Source organism: Balaenoptera musculus, chromosome 13 (genome assembly GCF_009873245.2).
Source record: "Balaenoptera musculus isolate JJ_BM4_2016_0621 chromosome 13, mBalMus1.pri.v3, whole genome shotgun sequence".
Classification (NCBI taxonomy): Eukaryota; Metazoa; Chordata; class Mammalia; order Artiodactyla; family Balaenopteridae; genus Balaenoptera; species Balaenoptera musculus.
Window position 1 is genome coordinate 71,838,277 of NC_045797.1, and position 12,701 is coordinate 71,850,977.

The 12,701-nt window shown below is 48.6% G+C and overlaps 1 protein-coding gene across 3 annotated transcripts; it reads right to left on the reverse strand.

The window, feature by feature from the left end:
- Positions 1-354: 354 nt before the first annotated feature.
- FKBP1B (FKBP prolyl isomerase 1B) lies at positions 355-12,625 on the reverse strand. 3 transcript variants are annotated; one of them, XM_036873264.1, is made up of 4 exons: positions 11,016-11,152; positions 7,422-7,469; positions 2,029-2,141; positions 355-963 (listed from the first exon to the last, which is right to left on the reverse strand). In XM_036873264.1, the coding sequence occupies exons 1-4, from the start codon at positions 11,050-11,052 to the stop codon at positions 835-837; spliced, it is 327 nt and encodes a 108-aa protein (XP_036729159.1). In that variant the 5' UTR covers positions 11,053-11,152; the 3' UTR covers positions 355-834. The 3 variants fall into 3 exon arrangements, with proteins under 3 accessions (XP_036729159.1, XP_036729162.1, XP_036729160.1); XM_036873267.1 differs by lacking the exon at positions 11,016-11,152 and adding an exon at positions 12,592-12,625 and having other exon boundaries at positions 372-963; XM_036873265.1 differs by having other exon boundaries at positions 846-1,008; positions 11,016-11,143.
- Positions 12,626-12,701: the final 76 nt, after the last annotated feature.

Here is a 12,701-nt window from a genome sequence, read left to right on the forward strand (position 1 = left end):
GCGGTGAAAGTGACACCACCAAGCTCCTTCCCCGAGAACTATACTCAGCATCTCGGCATCAAGCTGTCATAGCTTTGAACTGTGTCTGTGAGCATCTGTGCTTTTATCTCTATTTATTTCATGCATCTGTAAGGAAGATGTGCCCTCAGGTAATTGCTTCTTCCCTTTATACCATTTCAGCTTACAAAAGGCTTCATAGGAATGCTCTACTCTCTACTTTCAGATAGTGGGGGAAACCTGCACTGTATTTATTATCACTCTCCTGGCTACTTCTCCTTTCCACTCTTTTCCCAAGGGCAACTGACTTATGTGGTCCTTAAAGCACTTTCTACCTTCAATAAGGATGGACAGGAATTTGTCAAGCACAGAGCCTTTATTTTTCGTATCATTTCCAAAAAGGACATCGTTTAAGTCAGCAGAATTTCCGAGAGAGAAAGTGACAGCAAAGGCAACTGGCTCAAGTCCCTCTGTGTACACCACGTACATTTCATGTCTGAGCACCTTGTGTGTCTGGCTTAAGTAAAGGTAAGGCAGCGTAGATTGTGCGAACAAGAAATCTGTTCTGTGATCAGGAGTGGCTACTACATGCATCACGCAAAATGCACAACCTGAAACATTTCAATCTGCAACTGCAGTTTCCTCAAGCAAAGATGCGCGTGAACAATGACGGAACACATACAGAGCAACTTGGGCAGAGAGAATGGATAATGCGCTGGGGCAGTGAGGTTAGCGCACTGATCAAGAGCCCCAAGCAGGAGGAGCCGTCCCAGTGGCAGAGCAGGCTAGGAGGGTGAGCAGCAGCAATCTCCAGCCACCTTCAGTTCCTTCCTGCCTTCACTCTAAGTTGAGCAGCTCCACGTCAAAGATGAGGGTGGCATTGGGAGGGATGACACCGGGGTGGCCCGTGGCTCCATACGCCACATCAGGGGTGCAGGTCAGCTTCGCCCTCTGCCCCAAGCTCATCTAGCAGGGATGGGGGCAGATGGGGAGAGGAGAAAGAGGACCCAGCTTGATTTAAAAGAAAAAAGTAAGATAACTATGGCATTTTCCCAAACCATCCTCATGGTAACTCTGAAGATCTGAGATGAGTTTTATACGTGGCACATTGAAGTGATGCTAAGAGTTGTAACAAATGCAGATTGTGCCTCAGACTAACAGAGACTTGACTGCGGGAAAATAACTTCTACAAAGTAGTCTCAAATTCATTCATCCAACAAACACTGCTGCTTATTCAATTACCATATGGCCCAACACTTCTATTTGTTCATAATTTTTCCTTCTTCCAAAGAAGCCTAAAGAGGTGTATAAAGAGCACATGTACATGTACATGCTCAAGTAGGTGATAGAAGCAGTTCATTAGAGAGATTTAGAGATTAGAGGCCACAGCAAGGAGCATCACATGACTTCATAGAGCAAAGAAGAAGAGTTTGAACCAGGGCTCATCACAGCAGTCCTCAAGAACTTGTCTGGCATTAGTGGGATAACTGGTGAAATGTGAATAATGAATTTTAAAATTTTGAATAACCAACTCAAAAATTTGAATAGATTGGTTAATAGTATTGTATCAATGTTAATGTCCTGGTTTTCATCACTGTACTATGGTTATGTAAAACATTAACATTTGGGGAAGCTGGGTAAAGAGTATATGGGAACTGTACTTTACCTGCAATGTTTTTGCAAGTCTGAAATTGGGTTTTTTTTTTTTAAGTTAAAAAAAAAAATCACCTTGGCCTACCCCACCCCAACTCTTCTGCTGCCTCAGTCCCAAACAGCTGGTAGCTCACAGGCTTGCTCAGAACTAGCTGGGGAGATGTGCTTGGGATGAGAGCCCCCAGTGACAGAAAGGAGTCATGCTGGCAACTAAAAGGGTGGGGACACAAAGCCAGAACTGAAACTAGGTGGCATCGCCATGCCCTGACAGTGGAGTCAAAGCAGTAGTGGTCTGTGATAGGGTGAGGGTGGAGGGCAGAGTGCCGAGCCCAGACCCCCAGCTCCTCAAATCCCCCTTAACAAGGATCCTCATCCTACCTGGGCTGCGCCCTCTTCGAAACCCTTGATGACTTCCTGTTTGCCAATTCTGAACTTGAAAGGTTTGTTTCTGTCTCTGGATGAATCGAATTTCTTCCCATTTTGGAGCATTCCTGTGAAAGCAAGGATAGGGTGGAAAAGAACTGTGGTCATGAGCTAACTCCCAGTTCAGGTTCAACATGTCTAAAATGGAATTCCTATTCTGTACAAACCTTCTGTCTTTCAGTCCTCCCCATCCGTCCTGTTGGCCAAGCAAGAAACCTGGATGCTTCCACATACAGCCTATCACTAAGTCCTACATATCTTTGGAGTCCAGCTCTTTTCTCCATTTCTATTACCACCACCCTGTGTCCTCATCAAGCCACCATCATATCTCACCTGTGTACAGGAACCAACTCTAACTGGTCTTTTTGCTCTGTTCTTACGCCTCCATTCCATTCTCCATACTGTACCCAGAATGATTTTTTTTTTTTAAACACATACCTGATCCTATTACTCCCTTGCTTAAAATACTTCAGTAACTCCCCAGAGGCAGAATCCAAATGCCTACATTGTATCCAGGCACTTTAAGATCTAGCTACTGTCTGCCTGATAACCTTCTCTCTGCCCTCCCCTTCCTTCCCTTCCCTGCCCTATTCAGGTCTCAAGTACTTCTGCACATTGCAACTTTTATCATGGAGCTGCCTCAACCTGAAGGTCTGTTTTCCCAGGCATTTCATCCTCAGGCTGAGTCCGCACCTGGTCTGCCCAAGGTTCCCCCAACATGCAAAACCCAAAGGTCATATCATCCTTTAGTACAGTGAACTGTAACTGTAAAGTGACCCAGCCAGGGACCTCCCTGGTGGTCCAATGGTCAAGAATCCACCTTCCAATGCAGGGGACACGGGTTCGATCCCTGGTTGGGGAACTAAGATCCCACGTGCCGCGGGGCAACTAAGCCCATGCACCACAACAAGAGAGCCCGCGTGCCGCAACTACAGAGCCCATGTGCTCTGGAGCCTGCGTGCCACAACTAGAGAGCCCATGAGCTGCAACTACTGAGACTGCGTGCTCTAGAGCCTGTGCGTACCACAACTAGAGAGAAGCCTGTGTGCCGCAATGAAAGATCCCGCGTGCCGCAACTAAGACCCGACACAACCAAAAATAAATAAGTAAATAAAATTTTTTTTAAAAAGTGACCCAGCCAGTCAGTGGTGGCCTCCAGACCTCATACAAAAGAGATATGTGAACCCAGAACACCCCGAGTGTTGTCTTAGCAGTTTGGAGCATCTCTCAGCCTCCAGCTGCAAATACCTTGTCATCCCTGATGTACATGTGTTGTCTCAGTCCAGCTGCCTAAGACCCAAGAGCTGCTTTTCTATTTTCTGTTCTTACTGGTGTCTCTAGTTCAAAGATCAGACATTCTATAAATGATGCTATTCCATGACTTCTTGTGGCCCCTGGACCACAACAGAAGGCAATTTGGGACCAGAGAAAGGCCTAGCCTGTAAGTTCAGAGACTGGACTCTGACTTCACTCGGACACTAACTCATTGTGTGAAGTGAGGCAAATTACTTCCTCTCTCATGGCCTCAGATTTGCCATGTGTAACATGAAAGGTCTGGGCCTGCTCAGTGTCTGAGCATCTGTGATTCCACTTCCTAATTTCTACAACATAAATGTATACAAGAGACATTCTTATTTACCTATTTTCTGGGCAGAATAAATTGTGCTCTTGCCCTGGGTACTAAATCAGGCAAAGAAGAAAACCCTATCGCTACACAGAGATGCACACAGATGGATACTTCTGTATCAAATATAGGAGATCAAATACAAACTCATGCATACACACAGGTTGCTAAGATATTCAGAGATGCGCATGCATGCTCACATGCATATATGCATAGACCCTCAGAAGAAAACCCCGATGGCCAGATGCTAGGAAAATATTTAGATACACAGATATAATACATTCACACAGACACATACTTGTACAATACACATATGGATATGTGCACACACACATTCACACACTCCATTTAAAGACTGATTTGCTCACTCCCCAATTTCTTCAGGTTTCATATGACTTAATCCACTTCAGACCATATACTGTTATCTACTGCTGCAGGTTCATCCAAAACCATGCAGTCCAGAAACAGACCCACAGATACATGGTGACCTGATTTGACAAAGGTGCCACTGAATGCAATGGATAAAGGATGATTTTTTTTATTAATGTTGCTGGATTGACTGTATACGCATACGGGGGAAAATGAAACGTCAAAGTGAACCCCTATTTCACCCACACATAAAAATCAATTCCAGATGAATCACAGACCTAAATATGAAAGATAAAATAATAAAGCTTCTATAAAATAATAAATAGAAGAACATCTTCATGACCTAGGGATAGACAAAGATTTCTGAACTGTACTAACTATAAAAGAAAAGACTGATATGTAGGACTTCATTAAAATTAAGAATTCTGTTCAAAAGATGCCAATAAAGGAGTAAAAAGGCAAGCCATAGCATGGGAGATGTCTGGAATAGGTGTAACCAACAAAGCACTCATATCCAGGATACAGATGAACTCCTACAAATCAATAAGAAAAAGAGAGACCACCAAATTTTTTTTTTTAAGTGGACAAAATTTGGGCGAACTAACAAGGATATCCAAATGGTCAGGAAGCACATGAAAAGGTACTCAGCTTCATTAATCATCAGGGCTGTGCAAGTCAAAACCGCCAGGGCAGGCCAAAAACAAAACAAAAACCTGACAACACCAAGTGTTGATGAGGATGTAGAACTGGAATGCTCAGACATTGCTGGTATCAGTGGAAACTGGCACAACTACTTTGGAAAGCTGTTTGGCAGGATCTGCTACATCTGAGCATAGGTATAACCCTGTGCCCCGGCAATTCCGCTTCTGCGTATATATAGCCGATCAGAATGTCTACACGTGTGCACCAAAAAGCATCACAACTCATAATAGCTAAAAACTAACAACAATCTAAATGTTCATCTACTGTAGAAACAATAAATTGCAATATATTCATACAATGACTTGTACAGGAATAAAAAAGAGCAAACTACTCTGGATAAATCTCACAGATATAAAAAGTGAAAAAAGTGACATAATGAGTGAAATAAGCCAAACACAAAAGAGTACATACTCTACAATTCCATTTATATGAAGTTCAAAAACAGGTGAAATCAATCCACAGGGACAAAAAGTTAGAATGCTGTTTACCTTTAGGGAGGTGTAATGACTGGGAAGAGGCAAGAGGGGGAGTCCTGGGGGTGCTGGAAATGTCTGTTGATCTGGGGGGTGGTTACATAAGTGTGATCACTTTAGAAAAATTTCATCGAGCTGTACATCTTAGAGTTATATTCTCTACTGTATTTTTTTTTTTTTTTTTTTTTATGGCTGTGTTGGGTCTTCGTTTCTGTGCGAGGGCCTTCTCCAGTTGCGGAGACCGGGTGCCACTCTTCATCGCGGTGCGCGGGCCTCTCACCACCGCGGCCTCTCTTGTTGCGGAGCACAGGCTCCGGACGCGCAGGCTCAGTAATTGTGACTCGCGGGCCTAGTTGCTCCGCGGCATGTGGGATCTTCCCAGACCAGGGCTCGAACCCGTGTGCCCCGCATTGGCGGGCAGATTCTCAACCACTGCGCCACCAGGGAAGCCCTACTGTATTTATATATAATAAAAAAGTTTACCAAAAAGTCCCATACAGCCTCCTGCTGGGTTTGATGAGACAGTCCCTCCCCAGAGCAGAGCCACTCATGGCTGATGTCAGTGTTTAATGCACATTGCCTCCTGTCTGTATGTATTGTGAAAGGTCTTTGCAAAAGGATGTTGTGGTTTGAGTAACTTGACAAGGACTGGTCTGTATGCAACATGTAGACAGATAAATCAATTACACAGGTCAGAGGCCCCAGAAGACTCATGGTAATTAGGCCACATCACCAGGAGATAAAACACAGCTCCAGCCCACTGACATCAGCGACCGGCAACACAGCTGTTGAGAAATACCCACACTGTCTGCCTAGAATCAACCTGGCACTTCACACTGGCCCAGAGAACTGCTAAAATTGGCCCCAACTGACTATGTCCTAGGAATTAAACTGGCCTTGCTGTCTGCTAAGTGGCCGTCACCAAGTTTGCCACGTTGGGAAGCAGGTCACAAGGCAGAGCACTCAACCCCCGGAACATACATCTGCTTGTAATCTTCCCACCAGAGGTCCTCAGGATCTCAGCCCACCTGGCCTTCCAGGGCAGATCACCCAAGAGGGCTCAGCAGAGGCGGGGCCTGCTCTGGCCGCACAGCACCCTGACACAGCCACTGCCACCCGCGCCTCGCACTGCGTCAGAGCCTCCAGTTGACTTCCTGCCCTCCCCCACCCCCCCAGCCCAATGAAGGTAGGGATCCTCTGGTTTCATTTTTGTGCCCCTACTGCTCAGCACAGCATCTCACACACAGTAGGTGATCAATAACAGTAGGCTGAATTGAATAGTCTGTTTCTGAAAAAAGAAAGGGAGGGCTTCCCTGGCGGCGCAGTGGTTGAGAGTCTGCCTGCCAATGCAGGGGACACGGGTTCGGGCCCTGGTCTGGGAAGATCCCACATGCCGCAGAGCGGCTGGGCCCGTGAGCCACGGCTGCTGAGCCTGCGCGTCTGGAGCCTGTGCTCCACGGCGGGAGAGGCCGCGATGGTGAGAGGCCCGCGCACAGCGATGAAGAGTGGCCCCCGCTCGCCGCAACTGGAGAAAGCCCTCGCACAGAAACGAAGACCCAACACAGCCATAAATAAATAAATAAATTAAAAAAAAAAAAAAAAAAGAATGTATAGTGGAAAATAACCTACTAAGTTTTGAAATATTTGTCTCTGAAGCACCAGGCATGCCCCTTCTAAGTACAGATTATATAATATATACGACCATATACATAATGGTGCCTGCAATTGCCTTCAGAGATTCTATTTAAAAAAAAAAAATTTAAAAAAAAAAAAAAAAAAAAAAAAAAAGAAAGGGAATTCTCAGGAAGCTGACCTCCTCTGCTCTAATAACACTGTAGGATGAAAAGGGAGTCTGCCGGGAGGGTCAGGGCTCTCAGAGCTGTAAGGGGAATTTCCAAGTATCGGACAGCACCAGGAGGGCCAGGGCTCCACCCTGCCTGCAACAGACAGAAGGGGAATGGTGGTGGTATAAGAGGGCAGGGGTTAACCTTGCAAGCCCCCTTTCTCATTCCCTCAAGGCTGGCTGGGAGGAGTTGGGGATAGCTGGTCAGAGGGAGACTTGGCTGCCCTGGGCTCTGGGCCTGGTCTGGGGGAGCTGATACCTCTGGAGAGGAGTATCAGAGGAGAGACCTGCCTGGGGAGGGGCAGGTCTGGATGAGGGCTCAGGGAGTGAAGCCTACCTGTGTAGTGCACCACACACGTCTGGCCCTTCTTGGGGAATGTCCTTCCTGCAAGGAGACATGAGGATAGATGAATGAACAGCACATTGGAGAAAGTCGCCTGGGACATTTCAGGTGTGATTGTGACCAACAGCTCTGGCCCACATTCCCCTCCATACCATGGAGATGCCCATGGTTCCAGTTCTGGCTCTGTGCTTTGTACGAGCCAGATTAGTCACTTTACTTCTCCGGCCTTGATTTGAACTTTATTTCCTTGGGTTCCACAACTCCACTCTCTCCTGGTCCTTTTCCTTTCTTTGATTGCTCTTTTTACTTTCCTTCGTCCATTCCACGAACCTTTCTGACAGCCTACTCTCTGCCAGGCCTGGACTAGATTCCAGAGACACAGAGCAATCTATGAACTCACGATGAGGTTAGGGAAACAGACACACAAATAATAGATTATAATGCAGGGTGATGACTGTGCACAAGGATGAATAAACACAATCATTCACAAATATTTACGGAATACCTGCTGTGTGCAAGGCCTGGGCCTGATCTCGGGATACACCAGTGAATTATACAGACAAGATCCCTACTCTTTTGGAGTTTACATTCTACTGGAGGGAGACAAACAATACTCAGATAAACAAGACAATATAGATTGTGGTAAGTTCTCTAAAGAAAATAAACACAATGATAAATTACAGAGAGATACAGTGGGACAGGCCATTTTAGAATGGGTGGTCCAGGACAGCCTTTCAGGGAAGATAACATTTCAGCTGAGACGTGAAGGATGAGCAATACGCTGGGAAAAGCACTGCAGGAAGAGGGAGCAGCAAGCACACAAACCGTGAGGCAGAAAAACGATCAGTGCATTTACAAGACAGTAAGGAGCCTAGATGACTGGAAAGAAGGGAAGGAGGTGGAGACAAGTGGGAAAGAGCCAGACAGGGCCTTGCAGAGCTGGATTTAATTCTAAGTGCAACAGGAAGGCATTGGAGGTTTTAAGCAAGAGAATGACATAATCTGAATTAAGATTTTATAAGATCATTCTGGCTGCTGTGTGTAGGATGGACAGTTAGGCGCCTGTTGCAATAATCCAGACAGAAAATCAATGATGGCTTGAATTAAAGTGGTTGGCAGCAGAGAAGAGAGTAAAATAGATTGGCAATATACTTTGGAATTGGAGCTGACAGGGCATGCTAATGGCGTGGAGATGGGGTCCAGGATGAGAGAGAAGGAGAAAACAACCACGATGCTTAGGTTTTAGGTTTGGGCGACTAGAAGGATGGAGGAGCTGATTCCTGAGATGGGGAAGACTGATGAGGAACAGATTTGTGCAGGTGGCAATCTTAAGATGCCTCTTAGACATGTGAATTTGTACTACAAGTAGACAGATGGAGAGTCTGCACTGGAGGTATAAATTTGAGTGGGATTTAAAGCCTTGTGAGGGCTAAGAGCTGAGCCAACATTTTAGATGGGGGCCCTTGGGAGGGAGCAACTGACTGAGCAGCAGGGAAAGTATCAGAGAGGAGATAATGGTTAAACTGGGTCTTAAAAGATGAGTAGTTTACCAAGGAAGTAAGGGAGATAATTTGGGAAGAGTGAACCACATGTTCAAAGGCTTCAAATCGAGCAGTAGTGGGAGCCCGTCTGGTTCCCTGCTGTAATCCTAGGGTCTAGCACACAGTATATGCTCAATAAATATTTGCAGAATGACTGGTGTGTTTAACAACAGGCAGACAGCTCTATAAAGCCGGAGGAAAAGTTGGTGGTGGGGGTAAGTACTGGTAGTAAGAGATGAGGCTCTAGCGTGGAAGGTAACAGGAGGCTGTATCACTGTCTGCCTGGAGAAAAAGGAAGATTAATTAAAACGTTTTATGCCCAGGGAGGGGCATGGTCAAATATGCATTTTAAAGAGTGCTCAGGCTGTGGTGGGGAAAATGGTGAGGGTAAGGTGGGAGGCCAGATGAAAGGCCAGGAGGTGAGAATGGAGGTGGGGAGACCAGTTTAGAGACTGTGCAGAAATCCAGGTGAGACATGATGGTGGCCTGAACTAGGGCAGGGGCTGAGGAGATGGAGCCTTAGAGATATTCAGCAGGAGAACTTGGCAGGATTTGGAGTGGGCTCCACCAAGGCAGGCATCCCCAGCACTGCAGCGTAGTCGTTGAAATATTAATTGATACATTGCCCCTCTGGGTTATAGCATGGTAGCTGGCCCTTTTGTGCTTTCTTGACTCAGGGGTTTAGACTGAGCTAAAAGCAGAAGGCCAAAGTTCCTCCAGGCTTTCCCTAAAAATCTGATCCCCCTTCAAGAGAAAATGCCCCTTGTCTAGCCAGGGAGGGAGGATAAGGAGAGAAAACTCTAAAGGCTTCTTTGAACCAGGGAAAGGAGAAGAGGCCTGGAGGCCACTGGCAGAACTCTATGGCAGTGCCCCGGGGGGTAAAAAGGCCTCAGGGAGATGCTTCCTGGGATGCAGCACCATGGTTCCCAGCATGGAAAAAGAAGCCTGTAGCCCATGGGTGATCCAAGGTTGTGGCTGGGACTTCTAGGGACCACTGCTTTTCAATAAGGAGGGTGGCCAGGAACCAAGAGTCCCTCCAATTTCCTGGGGGTGGGGGAGTGTCAATAATGTCTGACATGCAGTTTGCCTGTCAAATCCTGCAGAAATGTGGGCTCCAGTCTGAATTAAGGTTGGTTTAAGAAATAAAGAAATAGCTACTCCTGGCACATCCAAACTCAATTACAGAAGCGTGATGCCTGTAATGTCTGGCTTGGGAAAGTGACTGGTGCCAATCCTGAGGCAGGAAACAAGGGAACACAGAGGAGTGCTAGGGAGTGGGGAAGACCAGGAGCATGAGTTCTGTTTTGGACTTGCTGACTTTGAGGGATCCTTGGGATGTCCAGATAGAGGCTGAGCAGCAGCTGGATAAATGGGCCACCTGGAACTCAGATTGGAGGCCTGGGCTGGAGGCTTAAGTTTGGAGACCATCGGTTTGCAGCCCATAATGAAAGACATGGGAGTGTACAGGATGGCCGGAGAGGCTGAGTGGGGCAGGGAGGATAAAGCAAGATGCAGAGGCAGTGGAAGAAGCGCTCCTCCATTCCCAGACTGGCTCGGTCCCTACAGCGTCTCAACGCCCAGATCGCAGGGGGCCGCCCAACCAGAGGCCGGGGGGCGGGCGCGTTAGAAGGGGGCTGCCCCGAGCAGAAGAGACCCCAAAGCATTTCCTTTCCCCTGTTTCCAGAGCTCACCCAGCAGGGCAGGGAAAGCGGAGCTAAAACACGGCCCTAGGAAATCAGGAGTAGCGGATAACCGAGCGGTTCCAGCCGCGGGCAGGGGCAGCCCGAGGCCCCCGGGGCGGTGGCGGGCCGCAGACCCCAGCCTCCCAGCCGCCGCCTTCGTTCCTCTAGGTGAGCAGGCGCGTAAGGGGATGGCGAAGGATGTGTGCTAGACATCCAACAGTCCCATCTAGGGTCTTCTCCCGCCTCCCCCATCCTAGGCCAGCTCTCCCTGTTCAGCACCCTCCGCGCCACCTCGGAATCGGACCCCCGCCCGCCGGGCTCCGCCCCGAGACCCCTCCTCCTCCCCCTGCTCCGCCACCCGGTACCGTCTCCCGGGGAGATGGTCTCGATCTCCACGCCCATCGCGGTCCCACTGGCCCCGCCTCCGAGGGTCCCCGCTGTTTCCCCGACCCCGGCTCGGCTCCGGCCCTGGCCCGCTGGCGCTCCGGCTCGCCACCCCGCCGCCACTGCAGAGTCGGAGGAGGTGCGGCTGGAGTCGGGACCTGCGCGGGGAGGGGCCACCGGGAAGGGGGCGGCGGGGCGGAGCGGCGCGGAAAGGTGGGGTCGACCGGGGCGGGGCTCGGGGGAAGGGACCCTGGCGCGGCTGCTCGGGAGCATGACCAGGCTATTGCGGGAGGCATGCAGACACTCGAGCATCCATCCACCCATCTATCCATCCATTCATCCATCCATCCGTTCAACACATATTTATCTAGCATCTACTCTGTGTTAAGCTGGGGTGAGGGGGGCCGGTCAACTCGGTCTCACAGACTTGGGGGAGAAGGCCGGCAACTAAACCAACACTTTCATTAACTGCGTTCACTGCCATAGCGTTCAGAGCGTCATGGAAGCACCAGAGAGGTACCCACCCCAGCTAGGCTGTCCGAATCTGCAGGGGCAAGCTGAGGGGTGGGGGCGGGGGGTGGAGGAGAAGCGAGTAATTACTGACTCTCCCCCACTCCCCCAAACCACTGTTCTCCCTCCTGCGTAGTTCTGACCTACGCACAGGTGGACTCCCACCTTTCAAGGCAGAGAACTGTGCCCTGGGGATACCGGCTGAATTAAGACAGAATTGCTGTCCTCGAGGAACTGAATCTGTGATGGGCAGGGACACAAACAGTTACGGCGTGGAGTGATTTAAGTTGTGGGATAAATGAATGAATGAATGAGTTCTACCAGACCCTTCACCTCCACCCAAAGGAGACACAAGAATCTGGAAAGGTATTTTTTGGAGAAGGTAACATTTGTTTGAAAAATGAATGGGACTGTCTCTCTCTTTTTCTCATTCTTCATGCATTGTTGCAAAAATTGATATGAAGCTATGATTCTTCCAGCTATGGTGCTGGAAGATAGGCAGGGGGAGAAAAGCCTGAGCAAAGTAGAGTGGGCCCTAGAGGTGTTCTTCTCCCTCTCTCCCAGATGGTCGGGGCAGAAACTTCAGGTTATCAGCATCGCTGAAGGAGGGCTGGCTGTGTGTTCAAGAAACATGATGCTCAACTGTACTGTGAGGGTCAGGATCTGAAATTCCCCATGGGCGGCCCCAAGGCGTGGCCCAGAGTCTCCCAGGGGTATAGCCGGTCTTAAGCCTAGTGACGCACTAGCTTCTTGAACTGTGGCCATGGTCAGGCACTTTTGGGGTAAGTGTAGAATAACGGTTTGTAATTAGCACAGGTCCCTGGAACGGCTTCAGTATTTTGTGTACGGAAAATAACATTTTTCTGAGGAGATTTTATCTTATTTTAGAGGTCCTCGACTCCTTCCCCCCACAACCCCCGCACCCCTAAAAAGGTTAAGAAGCCGTGCTGACTCTAGGGCTCCCGGACTCCTTCTTAGACTAAGAGAACCGATGAGAAGTGGGGGAAGGCGCTACACCTTTCAAGGGAGAAATTGTAGCAGGCTTACCTTCGGTGGCGTTTCACGGGGAATACAACTCCCAGAGGTCCGTGCGGCAAAGCCCGAGCTTATTGGCCAATGGGAAAGACCGTCTCATAACGGGACACAAGCAATAGCCA

What these genes read in the sequence shown, in the direction of transcription:
- FKBP1B (XM_036873264.1), bottom strand. Translation starts at nt 11,052, where the DNA reads ATGGGCGTGGAGATCGAGACCATCTCCCCGGGAGACG. An exon ending in GACCATCTCCCCGGGAGACG is followed by an intron (nt 7,470 to 11,015) that starts GTACCGGGTGGC and finishes GTCTCCTTGCAG; the next exon opens with GAAGGACATTCCCCAAGAAG. An exon ending in TCGAAGAGGGCGCAGCCCAG is followed by an intron (nt 964 to 2,028) that starts GTAGGATGAGGA and finishes CATCCCTGCTAG; the next exon opens with ATGAGCTTGGGGCAGAGGGC.